We start from the raw sequence: 17,400 nt of genomic DNA, 5'->3' as shown, positions 1-17,400 counted from the left end.
TCCTCCTCCTCCTCCTCCTTCATCACTTTCCTTCTTCCTCACACAAACATGATGACGTACTTTTTCCTCGTTTTGTCTCATTTCTCTGCTTTCCATCTTCTGCTCCGTCTTCTTCCAGTTTCTCTTCTCGTTCTCTCTCTTCTCTCTTTATCTTTCCAAACATGATGTTTTCCTTCATTTCATCTCTTTTCTTTTTTCCTCTTCTTCACTTTTCTCGTGTTCTTTGTCCATTTTTCCAACACTTTCCTTTTACTTTCCAGACACGATGACGTATTTCTTCTTCATTTTGTCTTTTCATCCTTTCGTTTTACTTCTTCCCGTCCTCGTCATCTCTGTTTTTTTTCTCTTTTTACTTCTTCAGTGTTTCCCTGATTCTCGTTATTGTCTTCCTTCCTTTCGTCTCCTCCTTTTTTTTTTGTCTTTCTCCTTCTTGTTCTTTCTTCTTAGTTTCGCTTTTCGTTAACTCTCACGTTCGTTGTCTTGTTTTTTATCTCCTCCTTCATCGTTCTACTTGTTTCTCTCCTTCTCTTTTCTCACCTTCTTTCTCTTCTTCTTGCCTTTTTCTCCAACACTTCTCCTTCTTCCCTCCAAACAAGGCGACACGTTTCTCCCTCGTCTTTCCGTCTCTCCTCCTCTCCTGTAATCTCCGTCCTCCTCTCGTGGCGGGTTTCTCCGTCTAACTAGGTCGCTGTTGACAGCTGAGCTCCACTCAGACGAGACATTATTCCTGCTTCCACACAAACACCGCTGCTCTGCACGGACACACCAGAACCACACAGCCGGGCTTCGGGTCCGGCCTTTGTGGTCCTGAGCTCCACAGATGTTTGATCATCTCAGCCTGTGAGGAGCTGCATGAGTTAGTTTGTTTTTAGTCAAATCTGTGACGTTTTCTGAGCCGAGGAGAAAGATTCTGGCTCCGTGAAACCTGCACCGATAGAAATGGATAAATGAGAAGAAACGAGACCAGGACCAGGAGACCAGGACCAGGAGACCAGGAGACCAGGAGACCAGGACCAGGAGACCAGGAAGCTGCTGTGTTAAGAGGTTTTTGTGCACAAGGACTGTAGGTTCTGATGGTTTCAACTGGTCAGAGAGCCTCTGCTTTCTAGGAATGAGCCGATAGTTTTAGCGTTTTCTCAAATTTGGTCAAACTTACTGAACGTTTACTGAACGTTTGCTGAACGTTTGCTGGGAGTCGGACTCAAAGAAGTCGTCTGTGTTGCTTCATGTTGTTCAAAAAGTGCAGTTTGAGCTTTAAGAGCAGCGGCTCAACGACCAACATGTGGATCATCAACAAACTGTTTTAGTCGTCAGCAGCTCTGAGTCACGACAGAAAGAGTCGCTCTACAAAACCACACAACACCAGCAAAGAAAAGAAAAGAAAAGGTAGAATCACCACAAAAAGACACAAAATATGTTTTAAAAAGATGCAAAAGCATCACAGAAAGGCTCAAAATCACCATAAAAAATACACAAAATGACTGAGAATAGATGTGGAACAATCAAAGAAAAACAAAAAATCAGCATGAAAAGATGCTAAAGCTCCCCAAAGACACAAATTCACCAAAAAAGATGTGAATTTCCCACAGAAAACCTCAAAATCTCCACCAAAAGACTTCAAATTACTACAAAAATGTATGAAATCAACCCAAAGAGGCACAAAATTCCTAAGAATAGATGTGAAATCCCCACAAAAAAACACAAAATCACCAAAAATGTGAATTTCCTGCAGAAAAAGTCAAAATATTAAATAAAAAAATAAACAATGAGGCTCACAAAAACACCCAATTCCAAAAAATAGACTTAAAATCACCACAGAAACACAAAACGACTAAAAATAGATCTGAAAGTATCCGAGAAAGACACAAAATCACCTAAACGGACGTGAATTTCCCGCAGACAAACTCAAAATAATAAATAAAAGAATAAACAACAAAACTAAGAATCACCACAAAAACATGCAACAAAAAAATCACCACGAAACACACAACATTACAAAAAATAGACGTGAAATCACCACAAAATCTCCACCGAAAGGCTTAAAATCACCACAAAAAGACACAAAATCACCACAAATACACAGAAAATCACTGGAATAGATGTGAAATCACCATAAAAGACTCAAAATCACCAGCTGATGTATATCCTCAGAAACCGTTCTGCTCTGCTCTCCGTCTGTTTTTATTATTTCACCAGAAAATAACCAAGTAATGAATCACTTTGCTGCAAATATGAGATTTTTATGTTCATGTTTTTCTCCTGCAACCAGTCGATGAGTTAAAAACACTCCGTCGCTCAGCGTCCAGGTCTGAGATGCTAATAATTAGCACCAGTCGGTCGTTTTTAATGATTTTACTGGATGCATGTTTGTGGACGAGTGTGTCGAAGTGTGTGTGTTTGTGTTTGTGTCCGTGTGTGTGTGCAGCAGAGCCCGGGGCGGTTCTGGATGCATTCACCGGGTTTAACTGTGAGTTTTCTGACAGCTGCATCGTTCAGCAGCGGGTCGGCCGACCGGCTGCAGGAGGCTGATGCTGAGCGGCTGCAGGAGGCTGATGCTGAGCGGCTGCAGACGTCCACCAGCTTCCCGCCGTTCAGGTGCAAAAACCAACCAGCTGCAGACGCCAAAGCGGAGCGGCTGCTCACGGCGTGCTGCCCGACCCGTTTGGGTTCAGGTCTGCTGCTGTTGCTTTAACTCAGAATGTGGAGTGTTTGCACAAAAAAATAAATTTACATGAAAAGAGAAACATTATCTCTGGTGCTCACACTGAAAACGAGACTGGATTTTATAGATTTTACCAAACATGGTCTTTAATGTGTCCCTTAAAGGACCAGAATGATTTAAAAATGGTTGAAATGAGCCAAAATTCTGCAAAATACCTCAAACTTATTGACATCCTGTCGAAAACTGGCCCAACATGACTCATAATTTGTCCAAAAATCACAAAAATCATATATAAAAAGTCGAGAAACTTTTCCAGAATTACTCAACATCTGACCAAAATGGATCAAATTGTCCAAACGCCCGTTCAAAACTATTCAAGATCTGTCTTATTTGAATTACAAATTAACTAAAATTGTTTTAAAAATGCCTCTGTCTTATCCAAATTGTCTCAAAACTTTCCAAAACTGACAAAAAACTTGCCCAATTTGTCCAAAAGTACAAAAAAGTCCAAAGAAATCCCTAAAACTCGTCTATTGAAGGATGATAATGACTTGAAATGGTCTCAATGAGCCAAAAGTTGTGCAAAAAAAACCTCAAACTTACTGAAGTCTTATTCACAATGCCTAAAAAATTACTCAAAACGTCACCAAAATGGATCAGATAGTCCAAACAGCGGTGCAAAGTGGTCCTGGGCCTGAAAGGAGTTAAACTGTAGATTTTATGTTGGTTGTAGTTTATCTTCTCTTTAGCACCACTCAGGACTCAGACTGTGACAGTTATCTGATGTTAACACTCAGCAGCTCCGTCTTACACGTCCTGCAGTTCAGGACCGGCGCTGTCCTCCATGAATGGACCTCCACTCGTCTTCTGGTCTCTTCAGCTCCTGGAGAACACATGCAGCGGTGCCGTAGCTGCTGAATGTTCACCAGCTCGTCTCCGGCTGCGTCCGTCTGCCTCCTTCTAGAGGCTGATCGCCCAAAACAGCTGCTGCTGCCGGAGACGAAGGCAGTGAGAGCGAAACCATGAAGCTACAGCCGAGCAGCGAGGTGATCCTCACCGAGCTCTGAGGAGATCCACGAGAAGAACCGGCCAGAACCTCCGACCTGGTTCTGTATCTTTAGACGTTTAATTTTTGAAACTGTTTTGACACGTTCTGGACGCGTTTGTCCTCACTGTGGGCCGACTTGTTTTAATTAAAAACAAAAACCCTCCACAGATCATACGTCCAGGACACCAGTGCTGGTTTCTGTGTCTCCATGTACTTTAATGAGGAAATGACCAGAACCCAGGTCCAGAGTTCAGACTGTGACACCTGGATGGATGTGCAGCTGATCTGGTGTCAGTTTCCTTCCTGCCGCCCTGATGAAGCTCTGAGGCCCAGAGATGATGAGGAACTCGTCTTTATTAATAACTCGTCCCTGCGGTTGATCAAAGGCTCGACTGGAACTCCGACCCGCCTCCTCGTCGGTCTCCACGGCGATAAATCGGCCGCTAACGAGCCGCCGATCCGTTGACTCCAGTGTGCGCATCCTGTTGGGAGGAAGACAAAGACGGAGCTCTTTGACCTTCGTCGCTCGTCTGGAGAGACTCTCGACCTGCGCGTTGTCGCGGCGACAATCAGCTGGCATTTAGCGCCGCTCCGAGTGCGCTCGCCATCAAATGTCTCTTATGAAACTCTGAGCTGCCGTTGTGCAATAAATGAAATATATAAAGAAGCAGAGCGTTTGGCAGCGCTCCAGTCCGACCGGAGGATCGCTTGACTCGGTTCCCTTCAGAACGAGGCCTCGCACCTGCAGCCTGCCCCGCTGCCGGCTTTTATTTATACCGTCACGCAGCTGCACTAAATACAGTCTGTTATGTAGTCGGTGGACGTTATGGAAGGAAAGCGCCGCAAGGATCCAGTTATCTAAACCCAAAACCAACCAAATCTGCAACAAGTTCCCCCCAAACCTCCTCAGAACATCTGCAGCACCTTCATCTACTGACCAGAGTTCTAGCTTCATACTGTGAATAGTCCAGAGTTCCAGGTCCTTGAAGTCCACGGAGGAGATTTGAAATGTTTCAAAACGACCACAAAAATATGTAAAATGAGCAAAAAGTGACGCAAATGCACCACAAAAAGATGAAGAAAGCTTTAAACGTGACCACAGAAGGTGTATTTGTGCTGTAAAGTCGGACCTTCTAACATGGAGGTCTGTGGAGGGTCGACTCACTTCTGGAGCCTCCGGTGGACGTTTGAGGAACTGCAGCTTCTGACTTTGGACTTGACTTGGATCGATTTCCACATGAAGTCGACCAAAAGTGCAAAAGTTCCTCCAGACTTTCATCTGCAGGAACTTTATCAGAGTTCTACCTTCAGACTGTGAATGTTCCAGAGGTCCAGGTCCTTGAAGTCCACAGAGGAGGGTCCAGGTTTATCACTTTAATGGACCTTCTCCATCATTTCTGAGCCTCAGAACTTCATCAGTGCAGCAGATAGACACATGACATTTAGGAGGAAGAACACGTCTGGGTTCTACTAGAACCTGACACCAGATCAGTTCTACATCCATCCAGGTGTCTCAGTCTGAACACTGGACCTGGGTTCTGTTCAGAACCATTTTCCACTCAAGAAACGAGGACAGGTTTCCCAAAATGACAACAAGATTGTCCAAAATATTAAGAATGTGTCTTTAATGCCTCTAAAAGTGTCTATTTTTACTAAAACCTGCCTTAAATTACTCAAAACTCGTCCTGAATGAGCTACAAATTCACCGAAATGACTAAAAACGTGTCCTCAAGCGGCAGATAGAAGATGGAAATGACTGAGTGATACATTATCATCATATTTATTACTGGTCTCGTTTGCTCCTTTAACCAAACAAACCATTAATAATCTAATTTCTGCTCTTTGTTTACATCCTGGATGTGATTAATACGAAGCCAATGAGCCGCAATAATGAGAAACCTGCTGCTTCACGACGAGCACGGTGACGGCTGTTAGGACAAACATCTGAACGTCTCCCTCAGGTTGAGACGCCACCAACACGAGGAAACAGAAACGTCCCAGCTGAACCTGAACGCAGCACGACTCCCGGCGAGGCTCAGTCTGGTTGCAGGTTTCCCATCAGGTTCAGAGTCTGAACCGGCTGCAGGATTTGTTCCCGTCTCTGATGCTGTGTAGAAAAATCCTGGAGACGTTGGGTTGATCTGCTGGACGAGGTCACGGCTCGGCACAAAGTTCTGGTTCAGTTCTAGCTGAAAAGGTCTCCTGGTTGACGAGCTTTGGTCACGTTAGCGTTGATTGATCGTCTGGTTGCAGCATGATGAGCCAAGACGAAGCATGACTCAGCATAAAAAACGCTATTTTCAGCACATTAGATCGTTTAAAACCAGTTATTCTAAACGTGATTGATGACAACAGCTGGTGATTTAAAGTCTTCTAATGGTGAATTTTAGTGATTTTGTGTATTATGGTGGTGATTCTGAATGTTTCTGTGACGATTTTGCATCTTTTTTTGAATATTTTGCATCATTTTGTAGTGATTTTGCGTCTATATTTTTGTGATTTGGTTTATTTTGTCATGATTTTTAGTCATTTTATGGTAAATTTTAGGGTTTTTTTTGCATCTTTCTTTTAGCAATTTTGTCTTTTTGTGGTCATTCTGCAACTTTCTGAGATGATTTTGCTTTTTTTTGTTTAATATTTTGTGTCTTTTTGTAGTGATTTTGTGTCTTTATGGTGGTTTTGCGTCAATTATTAGTAGTTTTGTCGTGACTTTTGGTCTTTTTGTGGTATTTTTTATATTATTTTTGGTGATTTTGTCTTTTTTGTGGTGTCTTTTTTGTACTACTTGTTGTGGTTTGGCTCATTTTTGTGGTGATTTTGCAGCTTTGTCCTGCTTTTGATTCCTTTTATGGTAATTCAGTGTTTCTTGTGGCTTTCTGAGTCTTTCTGTGATGATTTCACATCTTTTTGTGTCTTTTTGTGGTGATTTTATCTTTAATTGTGGTGACTTTGAGGCTTTTTCTGCTAATTTTGTGATGATTTTTAGTCTTTTTGTGTCGTGTTTTTGGTGACTGCATCTATTTTTGGTAATTTGTGTCTTCATGGGAATTTCCCGTCTATTGTTTGTGATTTAAAAGCTTTTTTGTTGAATTTTTTTTTGTAATTTTGTGTCTTTTGCAGTGATTTTGTGTTGTTATGCTGATTTTGCATCTTTTTGTAGTAACTCTGTCCTCTTGCATGTATTTCTGGTGTTTTGAGTCATTTTGTCGTGACTCAGACCTTCTGAGGAATGAAGCACCGACCAGCCAGCTGCTGTTAGTAGATGATCCACATGTTGGTTGTTAAGCTGCCGTCTGCAGAGTTTAAACTCCACTTTCTGAACCACATGCAGCCAAACCGATGACTTCAGTCGGTTTGGAGTCGAGTCCTGGTGAACATCCAGAACACTCTAAAGCGTAGATCAGGTCGGAGCAGCTCAGAGTTGTGATCGTCCTCCTGCTGCTGATAATTCCAGCATTAATCCTGGAAGGCTGTTGCTTATAAAAGTACCACCAGAGATCGTCTTTGGTCAGATTCGACCTGAAACGTCCCAACAAGAATAAAAACCCCTGGAAGGCCTGCTGCCCCTTCAGGTCTCAGTAACTGTTGCAGCTGTAGTTTGACTCTTTACGGTCTGCAGAGCGTTTGAATCGTAGCAGACAGCGAGCATGAAACCATCGTCCTGAAGATAAAACAGCAGCATCTATGGCCAGCAGATCCCCGTACGTAGAGGAGCAGGAAGCCGACACAACAGCCAACCTGTGGGACTTGAAAACACCAAACCAGCTGCTCTCATTAACTCAACGGCTCCTGGTTCCCGTTTGAATGGACTCTCTGCAGAGAAGCAGCTGTTGGACACGGTGGAGGAAGACTTAACGCCACACTGAGCTCTTCACGATGTTTCTGCTGAATAAACATCTCATGCAGTCCAGCTCCTGTCCCTCCTTAATCCCACATCTCTGCTCCCTTTGTTGTGAGACTCTGTCGTCCTGGAACAAAAGTGAACAACCGGGTGAAGCAGCGATCGTATCAGTGCATCAGTCAGGCAGCGAACAAAACTTCCCACAAGGTGCAGCGAATGGATGTACGGTGAAGGTGCACGAGTTAGAGAGTGCAGTTTAGTCCATTTCACATCTGTTCTGGGTGATTTTGTGTTTTTGTAGTGATTTCATGTCTCATTGTGATGATTTTGAGTATTTTTGTGTTGATTTTAAGTCTATTTTTAGTGAGTTTGTGGTGATTTTGTGTCTTTTTGTGGAAATCTGTTGTGATTTCACACATTTGTTGAGTATTTTTGTCTTGTTCTAGTAATTTTGTGTCTTTTTGTGGTGATTTTTGCATCATTATGAGGAGATTTTGAGTCTTTCTGTGTGATTTCATTTCTGTTCTTGGTGATTTTGGGTTTTTTTGGTGGTTTCATGTCTTTATGTGGCGATCTTGAGACTTTTGATGAGGATTTTGAGTCTTTCTCTGATGATTTCACACCTTTACTGGTGATTTTGTGGGTTTTTGAGGTGATTTTGAGTCTATGTGTGATGATTTCACACCTATTTATACTCATTTTAGTTTTTCGTGGTGATTTAATGTCGTTATTTGATGATCTTGAGTCTTTCGATAGAGATTTTGAGTCTTTCTGAATTGATTTCACATCTATTTTTAGTGATTTTTGTGCTGATTTCATATATTTATATGGTAATTTTGAGTCTTTTTGAGGTGATTTTGATTATTTCTGGTGATTTCACATCTATTTTTAGTGATTTTGTGCTTATTTTAAATGTTTTTGTGGTGATTTTAAGTCTTTCTGGAGAGATTTTGAGTCTTTCTCTGGTGATTCACATCTTTTTTTGTAATATTGTGTGTTTATGTCGTGGTTTCATCTCCTTTTGTGGTAATTTTGAGTCTATCTGTTATGATTTTGCATATTTGTTAAATATTTTGTCTTTTTGTAGTAATTTTTAAAATCTTTTTGTGGTGATTTTGAGTCTCTGTGTGATTTCACATCTCTTCTTTGTCATTTTTTTTGTTTTCGTTTTGGTTTGTTGTCTTTATTTGATGATCTCGAGTCTCTCCGTGGGGATTTGGAGTTTTCACGTCTTTTCTTTGGTATTTTGAGCATTTTTCGGGTCTTTCAGTTGGGATTTCAGCGATTCTTCTCTTCTTCGTCTCTTCGGCAGAACTCACAATATTCCAAGGTTTTGTCTCGCTTTCAGCCAGGTTCGCTGATTTAAACAGTTTCTAACCTTCTTTGCAGAGTTTCGCCGTCTCAGAGTGACGCTTCCCGACCAACTGAATTCAAAGCAAGAAAATCCTTGAATAGTTTAGTTTGCAGACATAAAAGCGTGTTTAAAATGCAACCGGCTGCAGCGTTTCTGCTGTTGGAACCGTTCTTTATTCGTTTATTGTAAAACATCAGCAGCTTTACTGTTACAAAAACACACCGAATGCTCCTTTAACGTGAACACAACTGACCGAATGTTAAAGGTTCAGCTGCTACATCTCGAGATTTCAGCTCAACGACAAACCTCTGCCTCCTTCTGACCTGCTCTGTTCATCCAGGAGACATGCACATGAGGTTTAATTTCTTCTCGGGTTCATTCTCGGTTCGGCAGAAGACTTGGCAGCGTTTTTCTGTCCGACTCTGCAGCACACAGAGAGTCTCAGCGGTCCGACTGTGGCCTTGCAGATAGTCGAGCTGTTGGCGGCGGAGAGGAGAGGATTCGTATAGATTTGATAGATTGGAAGCTGGAGGCAGAGAGAGAGAACACCTGAGGGAAGAACCAAATAAATTGGATGGAGAGAAAGAGAGAGACGGAAAGGAGGGAGAGAGAGAGAGAGAGAGACGGAGACAACAGCTGCATGAAATTGGATTGAGAGAGAAACAAAATGAGGGATAACAAGCAAAGGAAAGGAGGAGACCCAGCAAATGAAACGCTGGAGAACGGATGAGAGCGAGAGGCGGCGACGAGGAGGGAAAAGAAAGCAGATAAATAGCCGCAGGAAAGGCAGAAATGCACAAACGAGAGAGGAGGTAAATGAAAGGTGCACCGCGTCTGGCTTTAGCTTGTTAGCATGCTAACGGCTGCTAATTACCAGCGAGGAGCAAAGACCCAAATTATAATTCATCCCGAAGCCGGAGGAGCGACGCTGAAGTTTGGCATCGAAAACAAAACCTGAAGCGAAAACTGGAATTAAATATTTACATCTGAAGCAGCTGCACAGGCGTTAAAAAATAACAAAAAAAATCTGAACATTGCACGAGCGACGTGCGCTTTCTGTCACAAACTACAGAATTATGCAGCAGATTTTAAACGAGTTATCTGTTGAGTCAGCAGAGAGATCATCTGCTGAATTTAACTGTAAAAAGATGAACAAAATCTAAAGATTGGCATCGAAACGCACAGAAATATACAAAAATATATCGAAATATTATGAAAACTTGCGAGTTTCAGACGTTCTTGAGTCAAAGCAACACGTTTCAACCTGGAAACCACAGAAACTCTCATGAAAAATTCCTCTGATGGCTGCTGAGGAATTAAATCTGGGCCCACTGAGCACAACTTAAACAGGAAATACGAATAATAAAGACACATTCAAACAGTTAAATTACTATTATTATTAAATAGATACGTGTTAAAGTCTAAAGAAGGAGAACGACGGAGAGCCGAGAGTCAAAATCTGAAGGTCGCCACTAAAAAAAAACATCGAAATACAAGAATATATCAAAATAAAGTGATTTTTGTTTTTATTATCTGCGTTTTATCTTTCGCTGGAACTTTTTTTTTCGTGCCAATTTCAGACATTCTTCCCTCAAAGCAACAAATTTCAACCTGAAAGTCGGCCAAGTTCTCACCACGAGCTCCTCTTGTAGCTGCTGAGATATTTAAATCGACTGACCGCCGAGCTCGACTCAGACGGAGGAAAAAGACGCATTCAAAGAGCAAAACAGATAAAAGTGTTAACGTTGGCTTTGCTTTCCCGCAAGTTATTTAAAGACTGACATCGAAAAACAGAGAAAACACTAAAAAAAATACAGAAATATATCAAAATAAAGTGATTTCTAAAACATATCTGGAACTTTTTTCAGACGTTTTTCACTCAAAGCGACAAATTTCAACCCGAGAATCAAATTTGCACAAAATCTCACGACGGATTCGTCTTGTGGCTGCTGAGATGTTTAAATCTGGACCGACCGACCCACCGAGCACGACTCGGACAGGGAGGGAAAAAAAGAGACGTTCAAAGAGCGAAACTCAATATAAAACAGATAAAAGTGTTGAAGACGGACGGAGTGCGAGTCAGAGAGGCTGAGAGACACCGAGACTGAATGAAGGAGAGCCGGCTGTGCTTTGCCAGCACATTATTTGCAGAGCTACAGATTTCCAGGCTGCCTTGTTGGCCTTCCTGCCTGTCTGTCACTCTGTGTGTGTGTGTGTGTGTGTGTGTGTGTGTGTTTGTGTCGGTGTGTGTGTGTGTAAATACACTCGAGACATATTGCATGTGTGTCGGTGTGTTTAGGCGTGTCGACCGCATACACATGTGCATCCGTGCATGTCTGTATTTTTTTGCAGGCTTGAACATTGTCATATATGCTGACGTGTGTGTGTGTGTGTGTGTGTGTGTGTGTGTGTGTGTGTGTGTGTGTGCGCACGCTGGCGGGTTATTTTTACCCTCCATTTAAAATCTGCTTGGGGATGCAGAAGCGCAGGAAGCGAGTGTCGTCTCACTTTTCCTGCTGCCGAGCTTTGTTTCGGCTCCACGGCTCGTCCTGTCCTGCTGCACTGCTGCAACTGTCGGCCATGTTCCTCTCCCATCATGCACCGGGGCGTCCACATGCAGCTCCTTAACACACATTTGTAACCTGATTTAATTAATGGAGGTGCACGGTGCTCCGTCCTGCAGAAATGTGTCACGTTTATATGAATTCCTGTTTCTTTCATCCTGGTGTGTTTCTCCATTTATAGTTATTGTGTTTTACTTTTATAATGTTTTCACTGTAAAGCGCGTCACACAAAGTCTGTTAAATGTGCAGTATGAGATGTTTTATCTTGTTTGTTTCGCCCATATTATAATTTGTCGTTTTTTCTAACGTTGTGGAGTTTTGGTTAAATGAAAAAGTAAAAAGCTCCCAGAAAGTATGAATTATGTTAAAGGTTTGTTTTCAAGTCTGACTGGATGCAGAGTCGCTTCAAACACATTTGAGTTCTGTTGAAGTGCTTCGATCTGGTTTAGATCTGGTTTAAAGTGTTCAAGTCTGGTTTAATGTGTTATGGTCTGGTTTAGATCTGGTTTAAAGTCTTCAAGTCTGGTTTAAAGCTTCCAGGTCTGGATTAAGTCAGGTTTGATGTCCAGGTCTAGTTTAGATGTGGTTTAATGTGTCCAGATGTGGTTTAAAGCTCCCAGATGTGGTGCAAGTCTGGTTTAAAGTGTCTGAGTCTGGTTAACAGTGTTAAAGTCTGGCTTAAAGCTCTCAGGTCTAGTCCAAGTCTGGTTTCAGGTCCAGATCTACTTTAGCTCTGGTTTAATGTGTCATGGTCCGGTTTAAAATGTTCAGGTCTGGTTCAAAGCTTCCAGGTCTGGTTCAAGGCTGGTTTCATGTCCAGGTCTAGTTTAGATCTGGTTTAATGTGTCCAGATATGGTTTAAAGCTTCCAGACCTGGTTTTAGTCCTGTTTGAAGTGTTTTGGTCTGGTTAAGATCTGGTTAACAGTGTTCAAGTCTGGCTTAAAGCTCCCAGGTCTGGTTTAAGTCTGGTTTAAAGCTCCCAGGTCTGGTTCAAGCCTTGTTTAAAGTGTTTCGGTCTGGTTTAGATCTGGCCTAATTTGTCCAGGTCTGGTTTAGATCGTCCTTCACTGCGTTATAAAGCTGCTTAACGGTTCTGGAAACAAATATCCACAGAAAATGCTGCTTCTTCTGGTTTTTAGTTTTCTACATCACCATGCAACGCGTTTGCTGAACAGAACAGAACGGCTAGTTTGGCCTCAAACAAACAATAATTATAATAATAATAATTATTATTATTCTAATTATTCTAATTATTACTATTATTATCTTGATGTTCAGCAATGTGAAAATAAAAATAACATACAGTATAAGAAAATTAAAGTAGTTTTTGAACGTTAAAGCATGTAAACATATTCTATTAGAACCCATAAATACAGATATAAACCTGTAAGTGTGCATCACACGGCCTCTTTAAATCATAAAACCTCCTCTGAGGTTTGTTTTCCATAAAGTTAACTCGATGTTTTTCTGTCAAACTCCTCTTGTTCGTCCTGACAGCTGCGTCTCTTTAATGCCGACCTCCCGCTGGTGAAAATGCAAAAATGCTCCAACAAACACAAGTGTCACAGATCTCTGAGCATCCTCGTCCCTCTGTTCTGCACGTCACCGTTTGTCACTGGATTTTTTTATTTTATTTTTTTAAACTCGGTGCTGCCGATTGACCCGTTGCAGCCGAGCGACCGACGGCGTCGCCGACACCAAACAAAACAGCAAAACAGCATCAGAGCTGTGACAGGCGAAGACAGAGAAGTCGACTTCAGGTGTTTGTTCCTTTCTCAGGAGAACGTTAAAGGTTTCCTCCTGAAAGGTGTCGTTTAGCGTTTGTTCCTCTTGTATCCTCGACTCTGCTCGTGATGCTTCTCTCTGTATAGATGCACAGCGCTGTTTAACGGAAGTCACAATTTAAAATAACACATTTAGACATCCTAAAAAATGATATAATAGAAATAATAATAGAAAATGCTTTTAGTAGTGATCGACTGATGTGGGTTTTACAGGGCCGGTGCAGATGCCAATAACTGACATCTATACATCACATGTAATGTTTTACCAGCATGTGACATCAGAACCAGGTTTCTTCATTAATATGGATGACTGAAACCGAATCTGTAAAACAGAAATAGTCGTCAATAAATGACTTTCTCTGTTAATGTGGGACTGACTGAGGTTAATGAGTTTGTCTGCTGCTGCTGCTCTTTGTTTTCTTATTATTTCACTGTTTTATTTCTATTCTCCACTAAGGTCCAGATCTTAAATCGTTATTAATTATTGTTCTCCAGACTCTGTTTCAGGTTCATCTCTGGCTTTCTGCTAGCTTAGCTGCTAGCCATTAACGTAGCATTAGCTGCAGTGAGAGACGTTTCTGAAACCTCAGGCAGAGAGAGGAAACTGCATCACGCCTCAAGTATGCCATTTATCAATAATAAAAACACTGATAATCAGAAAAATGCCAAATATCTGCCGTGAGAATTGGTCTATCCTTGTTTTTTTAACTAGTTCACCACAGGAGGAAGTGCCAATCTTTTCTCTGAGGCGTTGTGCACTTATTTGTGAGACAGTTCATCTAAACTACAGTTTGTTTCAGAGCAGTTTTATGTGAGATGTTTGTGTTGGATTATCCTGTGGAGTAACTGGAGCAGGTTTTTAAAAATTATTGTTATTTTTATTCGTTGGCAGCAGAACCCCAAAGAGGTGATGTCTGACTGTCGATTCTCTTATAAACTTCCTTTTCTGACACCCACAGTCGATGGCTTTGCATGCTTTTTGCTCAAAACAATGCACAGGTATGGCTGCAAAGACAAATAAACCGTCTGAAATGTCTCGGAGATGCAGGAATAATAAAGGAACAATCAACTCTCTCCACCCTGGAGGTCTCGGTTCTGGGACCAGACTGTGTTCTGTTATTAAAACGCGACCAGACGCGACGTTGCAAAGGTTGCAGCGCTCGGTGCTTTCAATAAAGAGGCCACCTGTGATTAGGATGGACGCAGCATTGTTGGGTCTGTTTTCTGTTGCATTAAATGAAACAGCTGCAATCGGTGTTGGTATGAGGTGTTGTCTGGGATTTTTACCGACAGTAGAAGTGAGTTTGGAGAAGCAGACGGAGAGTTCAGCCCAGCTAATAAAAAAACAAAAAGGTCGGGTTGAATGTACATCATATGTAGAATATTTTCCCTGCCTCACATCACCGTCATGCAGCCGTTTACAGCAGAAGCATTTGGTGTTTTAATCAACCTGTCAAGACGCCAAACGACCCCACCGGAGCCAGCAAGTCCGGTTGTCTGGGAGGCACAATTACTGTTTTTGTCAACTCAAGTCTGGTGGCATTTAAGAAGGTCTTATAATGGCTTCAGTTTACTGCTGGAAAAGGCCGTCTGGTGACAAGATAAAGTGCTCAAAATAGTCTAAATATAGCAAACACTTAACCCTCTGAACTCCAAAACCTGGTTTAAAGGGCACCTTGTCTTAAAAAAAATAAAATCTTCAAAGTTTTATCATTTATCAGAACCAGAAAACAACTGTGACGCTTTGTCAGAAAACTTATCAAACATTTAGGTTTAAATTGTGATATTTCATCAAAATCACTTTATTCTGTGTCTCATTTAAAATTTCACCAAAAACAAACCATCTGCTTCCCCTCGATCCTGTAAAAAACAAGAAATCCTGCATTCTCTGCTATGATTGATTCAGCTGTGATTAAAAGTCATGTGACAGAAATTCAGGAAGTTTTGGATTGAAGCAGGTGTTTACAACAGGGCTGGACCCGAATATCCGAATATTCGGTCGCTGTGGTGATATCCGGATCACAATTTTGATATTCGCAGAGACAGAACTGCAGCCATGGTTCTCCAGTGTTAGCAGCACCTGTGGACACTTGATTCAAGGTTTTTTTTTTCTTATTTTTGTGAAATAAATAATCAAGGAAGTTAATCTTTGTTTTTGTCTTTTTTATGGTTCATGGCACTAAAACAGTGTCATGGCGAAGCGCCTCATCCAAGCCCGGTTTAAAAAGTCCAAACTGACCCTTTAAGCTGTTCAGCACCAAGCATCACTGCTCTAAACCTCCGTCTCCTCCTCAGGTACATCCACGCCCTCTACCTGGGCGCTCAGAGCCGATGGCACGGCAACGGGCCTCGCCGCCACTTCCACTGGCGGCTGATGTTCGAGAGCGCTGACATCACCATGCTCCGCCTCCTGGAGGCCTTCCTGAAGTCGGCGCCGCAACTCGTCCTGCAGCTGAGCATCATGATCCACGGGAACGCCGTCCTGCCCCTGCAAGGTCAGAGAAGTGCACTGGAAAAAATTCTGTTTGACAATTTAGTGATTCCCTGTTTTGTAAAAATACAAATAATAATAATAACAATAATAATAATTAAAGTCACAGATAAACTTAAATTACATGTAATCTGTGTAAAAAAATAAAATAAAAATAAATTCAACGCTGTACATAATATCAACATCAAAAATCCAAAAGTAATTCAGTCTTTTACATTTGACAGTGAAATTATTTCTCCTGTGTTTAAAGTAACAAAAAATATGTTTTACAGACATTTGATGTTATTTAAAGGAAAGAATATGTACATTAAGGTTTTAAATATAATAAGGTGGTAAATATTGCTTTAAAGTGTTATCTAACAGGTGTTTCAGGTTTTGTTCATTTACAGTGTTTTACTGTTAAATTATGTTGCTTTTACTGTATTCAAATCAGCAAAAAAATATAATTATACAAGAAAAGTTCTGTATATTAAGGACTGAAAAATAGTAAATCATGATTTGACTGTTATTTTTGAGATTTTCCCTGTTTCCCTAAATTACACATAACATCCAGTAAAACTGCAAAAAAAAAAAAAAATATATTCCATGATTTTTTTGAACATTTTCTTTTTGTCACCCATTTTTTGTAGTTTTTTGTTCCTCCTTAACAAACAGGCCGGATACTGACAGACTCCTGAAGAAAAGCGTCATGAAGAGATAAACTGCTCATGACTTTTTATTTGTCAGTTTTCTTGCTTCCAGATCTTTTTTCTTCCCCCTGGTGCAGCGTTATTATTACTGATAAATTCATAATGAAATAAGACCCAAGTTGTTACAAAACAGAATTATTCTGTCAGAAAACTGATGCTTATCTCGCCAGAAATTACTTCTGATAAAATCCAATAAAAATAAAGTTCAAGATCTGTTTGTTCCGACGGCTTCCTCGGCAAGAGAGAGAGCGAGTGTAATGTTTAACGAAGAGCGTCTGTGTGTGCTGAGGGCAGATATCAGTGGGAGAGTCGATGCTTTATTCATGCACCTCTTACAAGAAGCAGATTGGCCTTTGATGAATAAAACAAAACACACACTTTCGCTCTCGCTCTCTCTCTCGGATACACTTTACACTTTGTGTTCGCACACACCTGGCGGCAGCAGAAGACAAGTGTCAGAAACATATTTAAATAGTACAAAACACACAGCCGACGCATAAAAACCCACAAAAACATGGTCTACAGAAAAGCTCGCAGAGTGATTCCCCGCATTTGAACAGCGTTGTTCTGTTAACAGTTCAGAGATGCAGCTGAACATCTGTGCATGCTGACTGACCGTAGCGGCTCGGCGTAGCGTGGACAGCGGCGGCGGCGCATCGAGCCAAACCAACCGGGATCTGCGTGTCTCTGCTGGAACGGCAGGAAATCTGCTCCGACAGTCACTAGAAGATCACTTTCAGAGTGTTCCTGGGTGCCGTCCTGTGTTTCAGCTCGGCTAGCGGCTCTCTGCTAATCTGCGTGGAGAAGTTCCAGCACATAGTCGTAGCCCTGCTGCTCGCTGTGGTCGATGTTACTGCACACCGGGTCCGGTGTCGGTGTCGTGACTCAAAAAGAGAAACTTATCATTCATCACCAGCTACTTTACTCAACCACAAAACCAGCAAATGTGTTTGAAGACATGTTGCT

At 41.6% G+C, this 17,400-nt stretch overlaps 1 protein-coding gene across 1 annotated transcript in view; it reads left to right on the top strand.

Annotated features, from left to right (window-relative positions):
• Window positions 1-17,400, top strand: part of LOC103370115 (XK-related protein 7) — a 95,287-nt gene that overhangs the window by 69,667 nt on the left and 8,220 nt on the right. Inside the window, exon 2 of the mRNA XM_008299036.1 lies at window positions 15,550-15,749. Coding sequence (XP_008297258.1) covers window positions 15,550-15,749 — 200 coding nt within the window. The remainder of the gene's footprint in view (window positions 1-15,549; window positions 15,750-17,400) is intronic.

Source organism: Stegastes partitus, unplaced genomic scaffold, assembly GCF_000690725.1.
Source record: "Stegastes partitus isolate 25-593 unplaced genomic scaffold, Stegastes_partitus-1.0.2 Scaffold1373, whole genome shotgun sequence".
Taxonomy (NCBI): Eukaryota; Metazoa; Chordata; class Actinopteri; family Pomacentridae; genus Stegastes; species Stegastes partitus.
Note: the sequence above shows the minus strand (reverse complement) of the source record. Positions and strands in the feature narration are given on the sequence as shown.